Source organism: Brassica oleracea, chromosome C8, assembly GCF_000695525.1.
Source record: "Brassica oleracea var. oleracea cultivar TO1000 chromosome C8, BOL, whole genome shotgun sequence".
Classification (NCBI taxonomy): Eukaryota; Viridiplantae; Streptophyta; class Magnoliopsida; order Brassicales; family Brassicaceae; genus Brassica; species Brassica oleracea.
Window position 1 is genome coordinate 34,986,730 of NC_027755.1, and position 20,935 is coordinate 35,007,664.

Sequence of the window (20,935 nt, forward strand, 5' to 3'; positions counted from 1 at the left end):
TTTTTAGGATGCGGTTCTTAGCGGAAGTTAAGAAACTGTTTCTTAACTTCCGCTAAGAGCATCTTTATCCAAGGATACTAGAGGGGTTCTTAGCGTGTGGATCCCGCGTAGGATCCATTTTTTTTTAAGAAACCAGTTACCAAAACTACCAAATAGTAGTCGGTCCTTAAGGGTTTCTTACACTGATCCGGCCCCACTGACACGTGGCGGCCCGCGATTGATTCGTTTTTAATTTTTTTTTTCTAAATTCGAAAAAGTAAAAAAAAAATGAAAAAAAAAATGGGGTTTCTCGGATAATGATGGTCTAAGAGCATGATTATCCGGGGTCCTTAGTGGGTTTTTTAGTGCGTGGGCCCCCACAAAACCCTTAAGGATCGGTTACAAAAACTACTAATTAAGAACCGATCTTAGTGAGTTTCTTACACTGTTCGCGGGTCCCACTGACACGTGGCGGCCCGCGATTGGTTTGTTTTTTAATTTTTTTTTTTTAAACTAACCTTAGGGATAATCATGGCCTAAGAACCCACTCTAAAAACCCCGGGTTAATCATGGTCTAACAACACCTTTATCGCGGAACCCAAAATGGGTTTCTGCATCAAATAAAGGTGTGGGCCCACGTTTTTTTGAAAAAACGGTCTCCAAAGTTCATAGTTACAGATCGCTCTTGGCTAGCTTATTACACTATTTTGCGGGTCCCACGACACGTGGCGGCCCGCGATTGGCTCCATTTTAATTTTGTTTTTCTTTAAATCAGATAAAACCAAAAAAAAAAAAAATTAGAAACCCTCACTCGATAATCATGCTCTAACCTTTGTACCCAGAATTGGGGAAATGAAATGTCGTTGAGCAAAAAAAAAAAAAAAACTAACAACAAAGTCGTAACTTTTCTTGGCTTATCAAGTTGGTGATTTTTTTATTATTTACCCTATTAAAATATCAGTATTTTTGGCTTTTGAAGTTGGTGATTTTTTTGTTATTTACCCTATTAAAATATATAATATGTAAATATTTATCTTATAGAATATAATTTATTTTTTTCAATGTAAAATACGAACTTTTTGAATTATTTTTATACAGGGTGAAAACATTTTTTTTAGAACTATTTCTCACCACACATCAGTTATCTTTTTTACTTCTGCTATAATATGCAGGTGATTATCTGATACCACAACCAAAATTAAATGATTATAAATATGTTTTTTTAAATACATTGTTTCATTGATGTTTATGTGATAAATATGAAGAGAATATTATGGATTACTTATTATAAAAAATCATTGATTATTGTGTGACAAATATGAAGAGAATATTATGGATTACTCATTCTAAAAATTCACTTGTGTGACAAATATGAAGAGAATGTTATGAAACGTATGCATATTATATATATATACGTGCTGAGTAAATGAGAGAGTAAGAAAGACGTAACAAGCCACCCAATAAAACAAAAGAAAGAAAGCGAAACAGAAACAGTCACCGGCAAAAAGATGTCACGGCTCGAGAACGATCGTCCGCTTCTAACCGAGGGAATCTACGAGGAGGTCCACGAAGAAGAAGAAGAAGAAGAAGAGACGGCGTACGACGAGGCGGAGAAAGTCCACATCGCGAGAGACGAGGACGACGACGAGAGAGACCTCGAGCACGGCGTCGGATGCGGCGGCGCACCGCCGTTCTCCTGGAGGAAGCTATGGCTGTTCACCGGACCCGGGTTCCTGATGAGCATTGCGTTTCTCGATCCGGGAAACCTCGAAGGAGATCTCCAAGCCGGGGCCGTCGCGGGGTACTCACTTCTTTGGCTGCTTATGTGGGCGACGGCGATGGGTCTTTTGGTTCAGCTTTTATCGGCGAGGCTCGGCGTCGCGACGGGTCGTCACTTGGCGGAGCTTTGCCGGGAAGAGTATCCGACTTGGGCGGGTATGGTTTTGTGGGTTATGGCTGAGTTGGCTTTGATTGGATCTGATATTCAAGAAGTCATTGGAAGTGCCATCGCTATCCAGATTCTGACCAATGGGATCTTCCCTCTCTGGGCTGGTGTCGTTATTACAGCTCTCGACTGGTAATAAACATTTAAAGTTTTAACCTTTTTGAAACAAACGTCTCATTTAACTGTTCATTGACCATTAATTTCTTACACAACTTCATCGTCAAAATTGAGATTATGTGTCTCCTTGTGTCCTTTTGACCATTCTCTGTGTCTCTCCTTGTGTCATTGGTTGATGTGTTTATTAACCTTTTAAGCATTAAATGTCTCATTAGCTTTGTTCAAACTTGAAACTTTTTGTCGTTATGTGTAGCTAATTCAACCTATGGATACTTTGGAGCATCAAAGGTTCTGCTTAAGCTACTAATTGACCATTCTCCTTGTGTCACTGATTCATAAATGTGTGTGTTTTTGGTTACAGTTTCGTCTTCTTGTTTCTTGAGAACTACGGAATCAGGAAACTCGAGGCGGTTTTTGCGGTTCTAATCGGAACAATGGCGGTGGCATTCGCTTGGATGTTCGGTCAAGCCAAACCAAGTGGCTCTGAGCTTCTCGTTGGTTAGGCTTTCTTCACTCTCGTTATCCATTTTCTCACTTGTAAGTTCTAAAAGAAGTGTAGTTTCCCTCTTCTTGCAGGCATATTGGTACCGAAGCTAAGCACAAGAACAATACAAAAAGCGGTCGGAGTCGTGGGCTGCATTATAATGCCGCACAACGTGTTCCTCCACTCAGCTCTCGTCCAATCCCGTGAAGTCGACAAGCGGCAGAAGCACAGAGTCCAAGAAGCTATAAACTACTACACGATCGAATCCACGATCGCTCTCGCCGTCTCCTTCATGATCAACCTCTTCGTCACGACGGTTTTCGCCAAAGGCTTCTACAACACCGACCTGGCCGACAGCATCGGCCTGGTCAACGCGGGTCAGTACCTCCAGGACAAGTACGGAGGCGGGGTGTTCCCGATACTGTACATCTGGGGGATAGGGCTGCTAGCCGCTGGGCAGAGCAGCACCATCACGGGCACCTACGCGGGGCAGTTCATCATGGGAGGGTTTCTGAATTTCAAGATGAAGAAGTGGCTGAGGGCTTTGATCACGCGCAGCTGCGCGATCGTTCCGACCATGATCGTCGCTCTGGTGTTTGATTCGTCTGAAGCTACTTTGGATGTTTTGAACGAGTGGCTTAACGTGCTTCAGTCCATTCAGATCCCGTTCGCGCTCATTCCGTTGCTGTGTTTGGTCTCCAAGGAACAGATCATGGGTAGTTTCAAAATCGGTCCTTTGTATCAGACAGTCGCTTGGCTTGTTGCTGCGCTTGTGATAATGATAAACGGTTATCTGTTGCTTGAGTTCTTTACCTCGGAGGTTAGTGGCGTCGTCTATACCGGTTTTGTGAGTGTGTTCACGGCTTCGTATGGTGCGTTCATAGTCTACCTGATTGGTCGTGGCATTAATTTCACTCCGTGCCGCTCTAAAGCAGAGTCTAGTTGATGAGAATGGATGGGGGACCAAACCAAACAATGTAACTCTGTTTTGTTTTTGGATCAGTAGGATAATTGCGTTTGCTTGGCTTAAGTGTTTTGTATAATATGTATCATATAATAAGAAGTTCTTGGTTTTGTGAAAGAAAGCTCTTCAATGTATAAGTAGTTCGGTCCGAGAGATGGGAGAATTAATAAGATCATTTCACCATCTGTTATTGTTGTTGGTATTTATAATAAAGCTTACTCACATCTAAAGGTTTGTTCAACTTGAGGATTACCACCACACTTATTCTCATTGAAGCATATTGTTTTTTTTGATCAAACCAACTTTTTATAAATAAAACTTAAAACTCCAACCATGGAGGAATTGTTCAAGTACAGCAAAGCAACCATACTGGTTAGATGCAGCGGTTTATCTCATTGAAGCATGTATGAATATGAAACTTGACAATGAAAAGAATAAAAATTTAATATATTTTTTTCATAAAGATAAGTAAATATTGCAAATCTACACCAATAATAAGATATAAGCTTAACAAAACAAAAAAGAAAAAATTACAGAGAGGAGAAGAAGAAGATTTGCGCTAGAGAGGGAAGAAGATCGATCGAGACATAGAGAGACAGATTGATATCTCCTCCTCCTCCTGCTGGGACTATTCATCTTCGTCACGTGCACGTACGTTCTTCTTCTTCTCTCTCTCTCTCTCTCTTTAGTTTCGATCTATCTTCTTAGGGTTTCTAATTTTCCCCCTTTTTTCCTTCTCTCTCTCTCTCTCTACGTCAAAGCCCTTGCCTTTCGATAGACCCATTCATCAAATTCGTAATGGTTTTTGTTTGATTGTTTCAGGGTGGGAGAAATGGGAACGTCAGCTCTCGTCGACAGTATCTCTTCCTTTCTCAACCTCTCGTCTTCGAGACACATCGATTTAGACCCTTTTGAAAAGTACTACAAGAGAGTCGAAGAGCTGCTCATAGTCTTGAAACCCGTAGCTGATGCTGCTGCTACCAACTCCGATCTCGTTTCCGATGAGAGAATCGGCAAATCGTTTGATGACCTGACTCAGGACGTTGATCACTCCATCGATCTCTTCAGAAGTTGGCACGCTTTCTCCAGCAAAGTCTATTTCGTATGTTTCTGAACACATTCTTTCTTTGATTAAGAAGTTTTATAGTATAGTTTCAATGTTTCCTTATGATATTTGATTTATAAGGCTTTGGTTGCTGATTTATCTTTTTGTTGATGAAGTTATCTTCTTACTATTATTAGGTCCTCCAAATCGAATCTTTAATACCAAAGATGCGTGAAACTATTGTCGATACTTTCCATTTTCTCATGTCTTTTGAGAGCAACCTACCTGATGACCTCACTCCACCTTCCCTCGAGGTACCACCTTCTCTTTAGGAGTCTTGCATTTACATTAGCTATTGAGTATTGACCAATGGGGGTTAATTTGCAAATTTTGATAATTGCAGCAATGTCTAGAGAAGGTTAAACAGCTTAGTTACGAAGAAATATCTTCCGTCATTGACGGTGCTCTAAGGGATCAGAGAGATGGGGCTGGACCCACCCCCGACGTCCTGGTGACAATTGGAGAGAACACTGGCCTGAGATCAAACCAGGAGATTCTGATCGAAGCTGTTGCTCTCGAGAGGCAGAAAGAGATCGCTGAGCAGTCTGAGAACAATGCTGAAGTCGAGTTCCTTGACCAGTTGATTGTCATCGTTAACCGCATGCACGAGCGTCTTCTTCTCATCAAACAGACTCAGACGTCTACCGTCGCCATTCTCGCCGACTTCTTTTGCCCTCTGTCCCTTGAGGTCATGACTGATCCGGTGATTGTCTCGTCAGGACAGACGTACGAGAAGGCCTTCATCAAGAGATGGATTGATTTGGGTTTGAAAGTTTGTCCCAAGACTCGGCAGACTCTGACTCACACGACTCTGATTCCCAACTACACCGTCAAGGCCTTGATCGCTAACTGGTGTGAGACAAACGATGTCAAGCTGCCTGATCCTAACAAGTCAACGAGTTTAAACGAGCTGTCTCCTCTGTTGTCATGTACAGAGTCTGCTCCCAGTGTTTCTACTCATAGAGTTAGCAACAAGTCAAATGATTGGGATGCTTCTACTGGTGAGACGGTGAAGCCGCCCTCATCCTCCAACCTTCATCCTTCTCCCTCTCCTTCACGTTCTGCTTCTGCCTTGGACACTTCTTCACTACATGATTATGAAGTCAGGTCTAACGACTCTAGAGAAATGAAGACAGATGCACCGGGAAGGTCATCTGTATCTTCCACCACACGAGGCTCAGTGGAAAACGGACAAACATCTGAGAATCACCACCATCTCAGGTCCCCTTCCGCCGCTAGCTCAGTTTCTAATGAGGACTCTCCAAGAGCAGACGCTAACGAGAACTCAGAAGAGTCACCTCACGCCACACCTTACAGCAGCGATGCTTCGGGAGAAATCAGATCAGGTCCCCTCGCTGCAGCAACCACTTCAGCAGCACCTCCTCGGCGAGACCTCTCCGATTTCTCCCCAAAATTTATGGATAGACGCAGCCGTGGCCAGTTTTGGCGTCGTCCTTCGGAGAGGCTCGGCTCGAGGATTGTTTCAGCGCCTTCGAGTGAGACGAGGCGTGATCTTATCGAGGTCGAAAACCAAGTTAAGAAGCTTGTGGAGGAGTTGAAAAGCAGTTCGCTGGATGTTCAGAGACAAGCAACAGCTGAGATAAGGTTGCTAGCTAAGCACAACATGGATAACAGGATAGTAATAGGGAACTCTGGAGCAATCGTCTTATTAGTGGAGCTGCTTCACTCAACAGACTCAGCTACACAGGAGAACGCTGTGACGGCTCTTCTCAACTTGTCCATCAACGACAACAACAAGAGTTTAATCGCTCAAGCTGGCGCAATCGAGCCGCTCATCCACGTGCTCCAGAACGGTAGCTCTGAAGCAAAGGAGAACGCAGCTGCTACACTCTTCAGCCTCTCTGTGATAGAAGAGCTCAAGATTAAGATCGGTCAGTCCGGTGCAATAGCGCCTCTTGTGGATCTTCTAGGTAACGGCACCCCTCGGGGTAAGAAAGACGCTGCTACTGCGTTGTTTAACCTGTCGATACATCAGGAGAACAAGGGGACGATTGTGCAGTCTGGGGCTGTGAGGTATCTTATTGATCTGATGGACCCGGCGGCTGGGATGGTGGATAAAGCGGTTGCTGTTTTGGCTAACCTTGCTACGATCCCTGAAGGGAGAAACGCTATTGGTCAAGAAGGTGGGATTGGTCTTCTTGTGGAGGTGGTTGAGTTGGGTTCAGCTAGAGGGAAAGAAAACGCAGCGGCGGCTCTGCTTCAGCTTTCGACCAACAGTGGGAGGTTCTGCAACATGGTTCTTCAAGAAGGAGCTGTTCCTCCTCTCGTTGCTCTCTCGCAGTCTGGTACTCCAAGGGCCAGAGAAAAGGTACATTCTTTATAAAAGATTTCATGTTCCTCGTTGATGTTGTTCTAATGTTTTTGGAGGATGTTGTGACTTGTCAGGCACAGGCATTGCTCAGTTACTTCAGGAACCAACGCCATGGAAATGCAGGGCGTGGCTGATGATATTGATGATGGTTGGTTCCTCGGTGCCTGTTTTGTGTTTGTCATTCTTACTGAAGTAGTGATTTTGTACAAAAGAGGTTTCGTCTGCAAATAATTTATATACCCAAGATTTTTCTTGATTATCTGCATTCTTTGATTTTCGATTGATACTCCCCCGGAATAAAACTTTGATTTGGAATTAGAAGTTTTTTCTTATTTGTAAGTTTCTGAAGTAAACAATGTAGCAGTGAATGTGAATTGAGTGAGTATTTTAACCATTGATAGACTTTGTTTTGTGGTGATTTCTCCATCAGTATTGTGTTGTGTCTTTGTCCATTTGAAAATTGAAAAGTATGCATCTTTGTTTCCTTATGTCAAATCTAGTTATTACTTTTTAACGTTTTGTCTTTACATAAAAGAAAAGCAGAAGTGTTTGTTGACAATGAGATAACAACAGATTTGTCGGTCGGCCAATGAAGAGATCGGATCCATTGCTAAATAGATCGTTACGGACGAAATTTGGCAGAATATGGAGGTTTCGTGATACGATACGACTCCCTCTAGTTAAAACCTAAACACAAAACACCATAAATGACTACACCATACCAAAACTAAGGGTCTGACTGGTTCTCCCGCCACGATCCGCAAACGCAGCTTTTGCGGTTGGTAGCGGTTGACAACGTTTCGAAACAATCATACAAACCGCTCCAAATCGCTTCAAACCGCTCTGCACCTCTTAAAATCAAAAGCTGGTTCCAGCTACCGTTTGCGTTTACGGGCGGTTGCAGGTGGAAAAATAAATATAAAATTATTTTCAAAAATATTTTAAAATTTTAAAATTAATATTTTAAAATTAAAATTTTAAAATGAAAATATTATAAATAAAATATATACATATTTTATATATTAATTAAAATTCACAAACAGTATAATAATTTGTTTTATAAAAAACTAAACTACCTATTTAGTAGAATTTTTAAACATTTATATACACACATATATAAAACAAAATAAAATATATTTTTAATATTTTAATATAAATCTTCAAAACAATTTTTATTAAAATTATAACTTTCAACTAATAAAAATTTTATAAATAAAAATTATTATTTTTATTAATCATATTATATTGATAATTATTATATTTTATTACAATAGTATGTTTTTTTATTTTTTTGTAATGTTATAATATGTTAATATGGGTAATTTATTATTAAACCGATGTAATATCTTATAATCAACCAGTTACAAATATCCCACAAACACAACAATTTTTAAACGTTGTATCAGTCATACAAAACGCTTAATAACGCTTGAAACCGCAACCACCCACATCCGCAAACTCCCGCACCTGCAACCGCAACCGCTGCGTTTAAATCAGTCGGGCCCTAAGAATGAGAAAAATATCATTTTAATTTGTTTTATTTCCATTCGTTTTGATTTGATCCTAAAAATTGAAAATCTATAAATTATGTGGAGGAAAACAAATATTAAAACTCACTACCCCCAGCAAATCATAAGAGCTACCTGCAATGATGCATTTTTACATGAGTTTCAATTAATGATATAGATTTTATCCGGATATCTAAATTGTTAAAGATTAACATCAATTAGAAAATTAGAAAAAATGAGTGATTTTTTACCTTTGGTGGAAAAGATAAGGAAGAGAATAAGTTCATGGACAAGAAGGTTCCTATCATATGCGGGGAGGTTGCAACTGCTAAATTCAGTCATTACTAGTTTTACTAACTTTTAGATGGCTGCATTTAAACTGCCTAGTGAATGTCTAAAGGAAATAGAAAGACTTTGTGCAGTTTTTCTTTGGTCGGAGCCAAAGTTAAAAGACCGTAAGGCAAAGATCTCTTGGCATGAAATCTGTAAATTGAAGAGTGAAGGAGGTTTAGGGATTAAACCGTTGAAAGAATCAAATTTGGTATGTTGTCTAAAGTTGATATGGAGAATTCTCTCTTCTGCAAACTCACTATGGGTAAATTGGATCAAAGTCTACTTGATCAGGAAATGATCTTTATGGATGGTAAAAACAACTCAGCATGGATCATGGGTTTGGAGAAAACTTTTGAAATACCGGGAGATTGTTACAAGACTTCACCGAGTTGATATAAAGAATGGGATGACAACTTCATTTTGGTATGATTCTTGGTCATCGATGGCGAGGTTGTGGGATATCTGTGACAACAGAGGGTTCATTGATATGGGTATACCAGCTAATGCAACAGTACATGAAGCTATACATGGGCGTAGAAGAAGAAGGCATAGAGTACCAATTCTGAACATAATAGAAGAGGTGATTGATATACAGTAATCAAACGTATCACAGGAGAAAGACATTGCTTTATGGAAACACCGAGATGATCAATATAAAGCAATATTCTCGACAAAGAGAACATAGATGATGATAAAAGAAGTTTATACAGATTGTGGTTGGGATAAGGCAGTATGGTATAACTATGCAACACCAAAGTATGCTTTCATACATTGGGTGGCGATGCATGATAGGCTTTCAACAGGGAGTAGAATGCTTAAGTGGAGTGTGAACATTAATCCAGAGTGTGTGTTCTGTCGCGAACCGGTAGAAACAAGAGAGCACCTATTCTTCGAATGTCAATTCTCCGCAGAAGTATGGAAGACACTCACAAAACGATTCCTAAGAGAGTATTATACAGGGAAATGGCATGAGATCCTGCAGCTCATCTCTGCAACTCCGCAACAGAGAGTTCCAAAGTTCACTCTTCAATATGTGTTTCAGGCTGCTCTATATACTATCTGGCGTGAAAGAAATTCAAGGCGGCATGGAGATAAACCTTCTTCAATGCAGAGAATTGTTCATCTGCTGGATAAGAACATCAGAAACAGATTCACAACAATTCAAAGAATGGGAAACAACAAGTATGAAGAAGGATTAAGGTTTTGGTTTGCCACAAGGAATATAAGCATATAGAAATTTATAAAGGGGGTGATTGGTTAGGCTGTAACTGTAGAAAAATTATTTTAGAATTTAGTCTGTAGGATTTTTTGATTTAGCTTTAAGAGATGTAGTTTTAAAATTTTCTACAGCCAAAAAGATGAAGTTTTAGAAAATAAGACTTTTACAGCTATTTTATTTGTTTTTTGGATGTAACTTTAATTTTTTTGTTGTAACTTTAAAAACTAATTTAAAATATGATTGGTGGTTTTTAAGGCCGTAGATAAAAATTAAAGGTAAAGTCTCTTGCTAGAGTCCAACCAATCATCATCAAAGTCTTTTAGCAAAGTTTTGTTTTATGCTTTCAAAACATGATGCACTTGATGTAAACCAAAGGCTTTTGATTTGAATAAATTTAAATTCAATTCAAAAAAAAAAAATACTCATCCGCGCTGAAATAGGATGATCATGAAGAATACCACCAAAATTTAGAATATTCGTTCTAGTTTGATCCACACGAAAAAGGAAAATGGATTTATTTGTACAACGTAAAAACCCAAATTGTATATCAAATACTGATAAATTATGTGAGCAGCTGTAACGAGGCAGACAACGGTATGCTAGGTAAAAAATATTTAGAAAAATAATCAAGAGAGCTGTTGAAACATAAAAGCATAATAAACCAAAAATTTATTAGTAGGCCAGCGCGAGAAGAGCCCATGCTGTTGTTGCCACAGCTCCCACAACCACATTTTGCATCACAGCTGTTCTTTCTACTCCACTCTGCATTCATCAAAAACAATCCGTTTCAATTTTATTAAAAAAATACAACCTAACCAGAAAACACATTTTCATTATATATAAGCATTTATAATAAATAATTTCCACAAGATCATTACGGATTAATTTTAAAGAAGTTAAAATCATACATCACACTAATGTTACCTGATCGTCGGCCGTGTCGGGAGCGAAAGCATCACTTGGTCCAGGAGCTTCCGTGGACGGTTCAGGCGGGCTTAGAAGCTCAGGAGCCGGAGCCGGAGCTGGAGCCGGCGCGTTCTTGTGCTTCTTTGTCTTTTTAGTCTTCTTATGTTTGCTCGGAGCTGGAGCCGGGGCATGGGCTGACGGCGCAACAACTGGAGCCGGAGGAGAATCAGTTTCCGGTGAAGGGGTCGGAGTAGAATCAGCCTCTGGTGAAAGAGCCGGTGGAGAGACCTCAGGTGTATGAGAAGGAGGAGACGTCATTGGCACGGAAGAGGAAGGAGCCTCAATTGAGGAAGGGGAAGCTGCTGGAGTCTTCGCCGGAGCCAAAGCAGAGGATTTAGGAGCCTCGATGGAAGGGGATGCTGCTGGACCCTTCGCCGGAGCTGCTGTGGGAGTGGATATCGGCGACGGAGAAGCAGGAGAAATTGCGGGAGCTGTGGATATCGGCGACGGAGAAGCAGGAGAAATGGCGGGAGCTGTGGATATCGGAGACGGAGAAGCAGGAGAAATGGCGGGAGCTGTGGATATAGGCTTTTGAGGCGATCTAGAAGGAGAACTGGTCGGAGAAACTGCCGGAGATTGGCCATCAACGTCACCGGCGAAGAAAGTGACGACTAGTGTAACCGTTAAGAGAAATTTGAGATCCATAATTAAGAAATTAGTTGAGAGAAAGAAGGGTTTAGACAAGACTAAGTGTAAGTGAAGATAAAAGCTCACTTGTGTGCATCTGTATTTATAGATTGACGAAGCTTAAGAGATCTGGACCGCTGATGTAATAGAAGGGACCCACGGTTATTATTAGCCGTTGGAGCAGAGTGTTAAATACTTAAATGTTCTTTATTGTGAATTTGAAAGGCCATGTCTGGGGGCCCAGGATATGCTGTTATTTCTCAGTTTAGTAAAACGGGTTCTTCTATAGTTTAGTTACACTTACACGAACCGAATGTGGAAGTTGGAAGGTAGGAGGATGGACAGTTGCAATGATCGACTACGGCTAATGGGCATCAACCATATACAAAGGAAAAACAGAATTTACAATCATCTCTACTCACACAACACCATGTCCTTGCACGACAGTTTTGATATCAGTTGTAACACTCCCAACCACCTACGGTGGTCATTAGGCTCCCATATTTATTCTCTTGGTCCGTCAGTCTCACTCCTTGCAACGTTTTTTCGGAAAACACCAAAACTTATTTACAGACCATACAATCACCACAATCATTCGCAAAATATCATAAATCACTTTTCGAGAAGTCGAATATCTTTTGACAATTACAGTTCAACTACAACTAATTCTAAAGATATTTATGCACAAATAACCGGAAAATAAATGCATCTTCAAGCCGGTGAGTGGAGCGGAAGCGTGTAGAAGGTGCGTGGTAACCTTGTTTCAAAGTCCAATGGCGAGTTTAGTTGGCTTTGGAGGAGATTAGTGGGGCTCAGGCGCATATAAGACGCAATCTACATACAGCAACGATTATCCATTTCTATCAGGCCGGTGTCACTTCTCTCTTTGGCTGGGTTTGAGTCTCCTCTAGTGTGTTCAGTCTTTGGTATTGTCTATGTTCGTGTAGTCTTTGCATATTAGTTTAAGTGTTTTCTAATGTGGTTTGTTTCCGGGATTGCTTATGTGCAATCGCCGGCTTATGGCTCTGAGGTTATATCTCTAAACCGTTGGTTCTAGGCTCTAGAATTGGTGTCGTTGTAACATGCCTTTTGGCTTTTCTAGTTTGAAATGAATGAAACAACGGATGACAAAAAAAAAATGCATCTTCAAGATATAGATAATTAATTCTCGTAAGTTTATGTATATATATACACCACAATATGCCATGCTTTTTTGGATGACCTGTATTATCCGGATCGTAAGGATCCAACTAATTTCGGAAGCCAGAAACAAAAATAGATTGGTTAATCCTCTCCTAATACACAGATTAAACCTAGGGAACCGAACTTCTACAAAACAACTGGACCAACACCGCGTTGGTAATATGCCATGTTACACCTACCTATCGTCACTTTTTAGCCTATTTTTGAGTTATGGTTCTTGTCCTTTCTGCATGTTGTTGTTTATTGCTTTCTTCTTTTTTTAACATTTGATTAGCATATTAATGTCTAATCGTCGACCACACATGTTCTTAGTTTTCAATTTGCTCTAAAATGCAAGATAGCCATCAGCAGGGGTGCCGCTCTTGTCTTCTGCTCTCTTTTTATTTGTCAACGTCTTCTGCTCTAATCCTCGAAGGCTCGAACACATTCAAATCATGAAATCCAATTAAATTTTCACAAATCTTAATATATAGCATAAAGTATTGGTCTTCATTGTGTGAATATGTATGCCATGTCCAAATTTCATGAGTAATGTTTTCTGAATTTCTCTGGGTAAAAATTCAATGGTAGCTATCCAACAATTATTGTTCAGTTCAAAAAAAATAATAATTATTGTATCTGTTTATTTCAAAGATCTATGTAAACAAAAATCCTACTATATGTAAAATCTATGAAAATTCCATTAACCATTTTAAGATTTGAATTAAGAAGGGTCACCAATGTTTGCTATAATGCATGAGAAACGAATGAATCCCTACCTACATGCTTTTGCAAGTGTCATACTTGCACTAATCTCCATTTGAGCACTAACGATCAAAGATGAGCTCGAATGTGCATCCAAGCTTCGTCCTCCTGCAGCAACTTTCCCCTGCCATTCCCCTGCCATCCTTGGGAAATTTTGGATTTTGAATGCTTAATGTAAATGTAACTATAAAATTATGAAAATATGCAACTGAGTAACTATAAAATTATGAAAATATGCAACTGAGTACATGAGCTATAAAGACCATGTACGATGTATTCCTCTATTTTTTTAGAAAAGATATTAATTAATTCTAAAATAGATGTGTTTTTTTTCAATGTATTTCTCAAAAAAAGTATTCTAAAAATATTACATTTTTTTTTATAATAAATATATTTTATATTTGAAAATTGAAAATTGAAAATTAACTCTATGTACTTTTAACTTCTGCAAAATTTTCATAAAAATGTGACTTTGTTTAAACTAATTTTTTTTAAAATACCATTATGTAAATAAAAAAGTGTAATTCTATTTTTACGAAACTATATTTTGGTTAAAATATTTGTTTTAGCTTTAACTATAAAAGTAAAATTTAAAAGACCATTTTCAAAATAAAAATATAACAATAATTGAAGAATGTTATTTTTACATATATATTTAGGATAAAAATAAAAATTTATATTTTAAAGGAAGTGGAAATATGTTGGAACATGTTTTCTTCTATCATAACATTTAAATGTAGAAATAACAATGGATTGGGAATGCTTTACAATAATATTTCATATCAAATAAATAAAAGTAACAAACCCATGAGCACATCAGGGTAAGGATCCTTACATGCAGCGTGGATCATAGGCTCTGACTAAGCTAGATAATGATGGTCATAATCCTATTAGAAAAAGAGATGAAAATTCAAACCAAGAATGGCCCAAATAGAGGGGAGGCAAAGGTGATAAGAGACACTCCATCTTTACTCCATGAGTTTTTGTCTCTTAAGCATGGAACACTTTGCTTCCAAATCTATTGTCATGCATTGAACTTGACAAAATACGAGAATTGCATGGGTTTACTTAGCTAAGAACCTTTAAATTGGAGACTTCCTCCACTATACATAGATTTTCCATTTGTTATGGAAGAACTGTTATCGATTGTTATTTTCAATACCAAGCCCAAAAGTCAGGTCCAATTATCAGAGACATGATGCGTTGGAAAAGCAGGTTTAATCGACTCAAACCAAATTAAACATGAAAATTTCGGCCTGATATGCCCAAACTATGTGTACATATAACTAATAGATGAGCATTTTATCGGTTAAATTTGATTTGATTCGTTATTCGTTTCGATCTGAAAAATTCGGATATGCGTAAGTCTCCGAAGCAAAACAAATATTAAAAATAATATTTGTTAAAAACGAGGCAAATTATAAATACTAAAAAATTTAGAGGCGGATATCCGCACCGGTTTATCTATGACTAAATATAGAATTTTAAGTGTATGACCTTATACAACTATTATTTTAACATATAATTTATATATAAAATTACTTATAAAATATAAAATTAAGAAAAAAAATTAAAATCTTTAACAAAAAACTACATTTTTCTAAAAATATTTGTTTTATAAGAAATGTATTAATTTTTAAAATTCACAAAACACATTGTTTCATCAATTTTTAGTTTATCTTTTATATTATATAAAGTTTATTTTAAGAGGAAAACTAATTTCTATAATGTTTTATAGATTACTTGTATTGTATAAAATAAATAAAGTATCCGTAAATATCTGTGAATATTTGTAAATATCTATAATTTTTTTAATATCCGAAAAACTGAATATCCATATTTTTTTGAGATAAACTAATCAAAAAATTAAATATCCATAAAATACAAAACAATTCATAAATACTGAAAAATATGGTACTATCCGTGCCCACCTCTGCATATAAGGGCTACACTGTCCATTTAACTCTTGAATTGTAAAGTTATTTGAATTTATTACCTTCTCCGTTATAAACCGGGAATACAATTTTTTAATAGAAACACTTATAGACAGAATCAATCAAAACCTTAGGTCAGTTTTTTAAAATGAATTATTACTAGTTCTAACTTTTAACCAACCATTTAATTATTTCAATGTTTCAAAAACTTATTTAATTAGTTATAAGTAATATATTGAACTGATTTTATTTGATATATACGTTCTCTAGTGACTACGCATCAATTGTGAGCCACATATTTGCCATTTATTTATTTCAGGGAGACCAAGTCCACTGTTTGTGTGGCTATCTCACAAGCCAGCCACTTGCCCCACTACCTGAATAAAAAGAAATATATTCCACCGTCCACAAAAATATCGTACTTTACTGACCCACCGTCTTCTACGCTTGGGTTCCGTATATGACCGACTAAACTATCTGATGGTTATAGTGGAAGTTGAACCGGAAATAAGATCGTATTAGATACATAATCGTTACAAACATTTCGTAAGTAACATATGATAATATTTATTTCAGCTTATGAGACTTGGAAATTATAGTAATACATGCAATTACATTTTAGTTAAAATACATAACCCTTACCAACGAAACTGGGATAAGTTATTATTTGGATAAAGTGGCTACAAATCTTGGTACATTTCTCGACGATCCAAGAAACCCATTATTACAATTTTTAAAGCTTTCAAGGAGCTTTCTCAGCAGTAGCAGTGGTTACTCCACCTGAAGGAGTAGGAGCATCGGTAGATCCACCACCGAGGCCAGCCTTAACCTCTTGGTGGCCTTGGGCTCCATAAGCTTTCATCTTATAATCTTCCAAGCTACCAGATTCGTCCACGTAAGGACTGTTTGTCGGCAAGTCGTCGTTTTTCACTTCTTGCTCAGGTTTCTTCTCCGTCGTTGTCGTCGCCGGTGGTATCTTCTCTGCCTCCATTTTTCTTTTGTTTGTACTACTATATAGTTGTTGGGTTCTTGCTTATGAACGATGAGATTTGTTTGATCTTATAGAAGATGGAGTACACTGTGGCTCGTGTGTCTCCGACACGCGGCAGCTACTCGGTTGATTTTGATCTACGTGGCTTTGTAAGTAATATCTTGCTGATGTCGGTAGCTTTATTGTTATGGGCTGTAGTGCTGTACTGTAAGGCCGAGAGATAAAGCGGCCTGAAGATAAACTTATATAGTTGAATAATACATGCATTGAAAACCTCTACATATTATGTATATGCCCAGAATACATACATATAGACATGGGCGCTTGTGTTAAAAAAAAAAAAGACATGGGCGCTGATGGAGCGGAAGGGATTGATGGAAAGCTTGAGTCTCACGTTCCCGGGAAGGTAGAGAAACAAGTTAGGTTTCTGGTTTTCTCCACGAAAATCAGAAAAGAGGCTCTGTTTTGCTACACGAAAAACAGAGGTTTGAGGTTTGCAAGAATACGCTTCTTGTAAAAAACTCGGTTACAATAAAACTTTTTATTAATTCAATCAATCGTGTCTCTTACAAACCTTTAGAACACTATTTATAAGAAAACCAAGCCTAAGAAATAAGAAAATAAACTTATCTAGGAAAAGGAAAACTTAAAGAAAAGTAGAACGTAAAGAGAAAAGGAAAACATATGTTCCTTATCGAACAAGGAAAAGGAAGACGTGTTCGTTAAGGTTAGGATGCGCTGCATTAGGTCTCTCCGGGTAGAGAAGATTCGTCCCTGAATCTGGAACCTCGTTTTCACCATGGTATGGAAATAAGTGCTTGACATTGAAGATATCTGAAGTTCGAATGTGATCAGGAAGACGAAGCTTATAAGCATTTGCGTTGATGCGGTGAATGACTTCCACTGGTCCAATCTTACGGGACTTCAATTTATTATACTCATGCGCAGGAAATCGATCTTTTGTTAGAACCACCCACACGAGATCACCAGCCTGAAAGTTAACCTCGCGACGATGCTTATCTGCATCCTTCTTGAAAGAACTCTTGGTCGTTTCCAAATTTGTTTGAGCTTGTTGGTGCACAAGTTGCAGGTTGTCGACAAAATCCACGGCTTGTCCATGTAGTCGTGACTTGTCTGGCATGACAGTCAAATCCAAAGGACCGCGAGGAACTATGCCATAAACCACATAAAATGGACTGAAACCCAAACTTCGATTATTAGCATGATTATGAGCGAACTCAGCTTGTGATAACTTCGTTTCCCAAGCTTTAATGTTATCGCCCACAAGACTTCGTAGCATGTTCCCTAAAGCTCGATTCGTGACTTCAGTCTGACCATCTGTTTGAGGATGATATGCTGAACTCATATCCAAGCTTGTGTTGAGCATCTTCCATAAAGAACGCCAAAAATGACTTAAGAAACGTGTGTCTCGATCTGATACGATGGAAGTAGGAAGGCCATGAAGACGGAATATTTCTCGAAAGAACAGTTGTGCTACCAAGACCGCGTCAGTTGTTCTTTTGCAGGGAATAAAATGAGACATCTTGGAGAATCAATCTACCACCACAAAAATAGAGTCATTACCTCTTTGAGTACGTGGAAGCCCTAACACAAAATCCATACTTATATCAGTCCACGGCTGAGTAGGCGTCGGTAGTGGGAGATATAAGCATGTGTTAGACGCCTTTCCCTTAGCTTGCTGACACGCACGACACCGTTCAATATATCTTTCCACGTCCCGGCGAAGGGTAGGCCAAAAATATCGCTCTGTGACGAGTTGAAGCGTTCTATCTCGTCCCACATGTCCTTCAGAATGCAACTCATCGAGGATACGCAGACGTAGGCTACAATCCGGGATGCACAATTGGTTTCCTTTGAACAGAAAGCCGTCTTGTAGCGTGAAGTCTCGATGAAGACCCTTCTGCACTTCGATCCAAATACGAGCAAAGTAAGGATCTGTCACATATAATTCTCCGAAAGATGCAAACCCTGCGACTGAATTAAACATTGTCGTGAGAAGACAGTGACGACGGCTTAAGGCGTCAGCGACACGGTTAAGCTTTCCAGACTGATGTTTAATACTGAATGTAAACTGTTCCATGTGGCATGTCTAGCAGATACTTTCACTTGACTATCAAGATGGCGAAGCGCATCATGATCGGTGAATAATACAAAGTCGCGATGGCAGAGGTAATGCTTCCAGTGCTTAATAGCTTGTATGATTGCGTAAAACTCCATGTCATACGTACTGTAGCGACTCCTAGCTCCTGTTAATTTTTCACTAAAATATGCCACTGGTCGGTTTTGTTGGCTTAACACAGCTCATATCCCCAACTTTGATGCATCGCAATGGAGTTCAAAGGTTAGAGAGAAATCGGGTAAGACGAGTACCAGCGCTGTTGTTAACTTTGTCTTGATGATCTCAAAAGCCTGATTCGCAGCAGTCGTCCATTCAAACTTCCCTTCACGCATGCAGTCAGTTATTGGAGCCGTAATACTACTGAAATTTGCAACAAACCGTCTGTAAAATGACGCCAAACCATGAAAACTACGAACATCTGAGATTGTCCGTGGAACTGGCCATGACTTGATGGATTCGACTTTTGAAATATCCACTGATAAACCATCTTTGGATATCATATATCCTAAGAACAAGACATGGTCTGTACCAAATTGACACTTTTGTTTGGCGGCAAAAAGTCTTTCCTTCCGTAGAACACTCAAGACTTCACGAATATGGACAAGATGGTCGGCCAAGGAAGAACTAAATATAAGAATATCATCAAAATAGACCACCACGAATTTTCCAATGAAAGGACGAAGAGCTTGATTCATTACTCGCATAAAAGTGCTTGGTGCATTAGATAATCCAAAGGGCATAACAAGCCACTCAAACAAACCTTCCCGAGTTTTGAAAGTTGTTTTCCATTCATCTCCAGGACGAACTCTAATCTGGTGATAACCGCTCTTTAGATCAATTTTGGAGAAGATTGTAGCGGTGCCAATTTGATCTAATAGGTCATCGAGGCGTGGAATAGGGAAACGATAACGCACTGTTATCTTATTGATAGCACGACTATCAACACACATACGCACATGGGCTGAGACTTTGCAGATATGTCCTTTCGACAATAAGCTTTCGACTTGTCGGCGTAACTCGTCATGTTCTTGTGGACTCATCTGATAATGCGGTCTATTAGGCAGTGAAGCTCCTGGCACCAAGTCAATATGATGTTGAATATCTCTTAACGGAGGTAGCTTCTTTGGCAAGTCGTCTGGAAACACATCTGTATATTCTTCAAGGAGTGGACTAAAATCCATGTTATGTGACTGAGAACTCACAGCTCTGTCTGAAACGGACAGTAAAGCCAAAGCGAAACCAGTCTGTCGTAGCTCTTCCTCAAATGCACTAACCGAACAGATCAAAGCAGGTTTTGAACAAGACTCAACCGGCTGAGTAGGTGCTGGACAAGTAGCTTGATTCGCTGGTGATGGAAGAGAGGGTTCCTTTGGTAAGAGTGTGATTGTACGATTATCAAAGACAAAACAGTAGCAGTTACGTTTCCCGTCATGGGTTGTCTCACGATCATACTGCCAAGGTCTCCCAAAAATCAAGTGACCGACGTCCATCGGAACAACGTCACAATAAATTTTGTCTTTGTAAATTGCTCCAATCGAGAATGACACCAATGATCGATGGGTAACTCGTACCTCTGTCCCTGCTTTCAACCATGTTAGCTTATATGGGTGAGGATGAGCTTCCTTCTCAAGGCTCAATTTGCGAACTGCGTAATCAGAGACTATATTGTGGCAACTTCCTGAATCAATAATGAAGCTGTAAACTTTCCCTTTAACCGTACAAGTAGACTGCAAAATGTTTGTACGCAGCCATGGTTCTTCTAAAACTTGAGGTGCTAAACAGATCCGTCGTGCTACTAATAGCGGACCCGAGTCACCTTCGAGTTCAGCGTCTTCTCCCAACTCGTCTCCATTATCATCATGATAGTCATCATAGGTGGGATCAATTTCTTCAATTAAAAGACCACGTTTCAATTTGTTTGGACAAGCTGTTTGTATATGACCTAGTTCTCCACATGTAAAACAACGTAATACGTTCGGTCGCGAAGAGCGGCGGAGTGTTTGTTCTTCAGTTGATGTTGCTGCACGATTTGAAGCTGGGACGCGCGTTGTTTCTGGATTTGTATTGTTCAATCCTTGACCCGTTGTTTGGTCTTGAGATGTCGTATTACGGAATCTGGCAGAAGAGTTCCAGTTAGTAGATGATGATCTACTTTGCCTTTCAAACGATGCCGCACGACGATGGGCTTCTGCAACTGTGTTGGGATCAATTTGTTCCAATGCATTCTGAAGTTGGGGCCGTAAACCGCCGATAAAGCGTGACACTAGCTGAATTTCACTGTCATGAATTTCATTACGTGTCATAAGCGAATAGAATTCTTCTGCATATTCGTCCACCGTACGAG

At 39.2% G+C, this 20,935-nt stretch overlaps 5 protein-coding genes across 5 annotated transcripts in view; 2 read left to right on the forward strand and 3 right to left on the reverse strand.

Moving 5' to 3' along the window:
- Nucleotides 1-1,391: 1,391 nt before the first annotated feature.
- On the forward strand, nt 1,392-3,672 carry LOC106307623 (metal transporter Nramp3-like). Its single transcript, XM_013744626.1, has 3 exons — nt 1,392-2,056; nt 2,403-2,539; nt 2,618-3,672. The coding sequence occupies exons 1-3, from the start codon at nt 1,488-1,490 to the stop codon at nt 3,469-3,471; spliced, it is 1,560 nt and encodes a 519-aa protein (XP_013600080.1). The 5' UTR covers nt 1,392-1,487; the 3' UTR covers nt 3,472-3,672.
- A 244-nt stretch (nt 3,673-3,916) lies between these two features.
- LOC106312159 (U-box domain-containing protein 4) lies at nt 3,917-7,322 on the forward strand. The gene is made up of 5 exons (XM_013749563.1): nt 3,917-4,140; nt 4,312-4,591; nt 4,732-4,848; nt 4,938-6,923; nt 7,001-7,322. Exons 2-5 carry the CDS (start codon nt 4,322-4,324, stop codon nt 7,058-7,060), a joined length of 2,433 nt encoding a protein of 810 aa, XP_013605017.1. The 5' UTR covers nt 3,917-4,140; nt 4,312-4,321; the 3' UTR covers nt 7,061-7,322.
- Nucleotides 7,323-10,487: 3,165 nt separating this feature from the next.
- On the reverse strand, nt 10,488-11,665 carry LOC106309844 (lysine-rich arabinogalactan protein 18-like). Its single transcript, XM_013746984.1, has 2 exons — nt 10,911-11,665; nt 10,488-10,748 (listed from the first exon to the last, which is right to left on the reverse strand). The coding sequence occupies exons 1-2, from the start codon at nt 11,595-11,597 to the stop codon at nt 10,659-10,661; spliced, it is 777 nt and encodes a 258-aa protein (XP_013602438.1). The 5' UTR covers nt 11,598-11,665; the 3' UTR covers nt 10,488-10,658.
- A 4,291-nt stretch (nt 11,666-15,956) lies between these two features.
- LOC106309845 lies at nt 15,957-16,536 on the reverse strand. The gene has a single exon (XM_013746986.1). It carries the CDS (start codon nt 16,449-16,451, stop codon nt 16,203-16,205), a length of 249 nt encoding a protein of 82 aa, XP_013602440.1. The 5' UTR covers nt 16,452-16,536; the 3' UTR covers nt 15,957-16,202.
- Nucleotides 16,537-18,773: 2,237 nt separating this feature from the next.
- The window catches only part of LOC106309270, a 2,591-nt gene continuing 429 nt past the window's right edge, over nt 18,774-20,935 (reverse strand). The window contains exon 2 of the mRNA XM_013746314.1: nt 18,774-20,858. Within this exon, the coding sequence (XP_013601768.1) occupies nt 18,774-20,858 (2,085 nt within the window). The remainder of the gene's footprint in view (nt 20,859-20,935) is intronic.

What these genes read in the sequence shown, in the direction of transcription:
- LOC106307623 (XM_013744626.1), top strand. Translation starts at nt 1,488, where the DNA reads ATGTCACGGCTCGAGAACGATCGTCCGCTTCTAACCGAGGGAATCTAC. An exon ending in GTTATTACAGCTCTCGACTG is followed by an intron (nt 2,057 to 2,402) that starts GTAATAAACATT and finishes TTTTGGTTACAG; the next exon opens with TTTCGTCTTCTTGTTTCTTG. An exon ending in TGGCTCTGAGCTTCTCGTTG is followed by an intron (nt 2,540 to 2,617) that starts GTTAGGCTTTCT and finishes CTCTTCTTGCAG; the next exon opens with GCATATTGGTACCGAAGCTA.
- LOC106312159 (XM_013749563.1), top strand. Translation starts at nt 4,322, where the DNA reads ATGGGAACGTCAGCTCTCGTCGACAGTATCTCTTCCTTTCTCAACCTC. An exon ending in TCTCCAGCAAAGTCTATTTC is followed by an intron (nt 4,592 to 4,731) that starts GTATGTTTCTGA and finishes TACTATTATTAG; the next exon opens with GTCCTCCAAATCGAATCTTT. An exon ending in CTCCAAGGGCCAGAGAAAAG is followed by an intron (nt 6,924 to 7,000) that starts GTACATTCTTTA and finishes GTGACTTGTCAG; the next exon opens with GCACAGGCATTGCTCAGTTA.
- LOC106309844 (XM_013746984.1), bottom strand. Translation starts at nt 11,597, where the DNA reads ATGGATCTCAAATTTCTCTTAACGGTTACACTAGTCGTCACTTTCTTC. An exon ending in CCGACACGGCCGACGATCAG is followed by an intron (nt 10,749 to 10,910) that starts GTAACATTAGTG and finishes TGATGAATGCAG; the next exon opens with AGTGGAGTAGAAAGAACAGC.
- LOC106309845 (XM_013746986.1), bottom strand. Translation starts at nt 16,451, where the DNA reads ATGGAGGCAGAGAAGATACCACCGGCGACGACAACGACGGAGAAGAAA.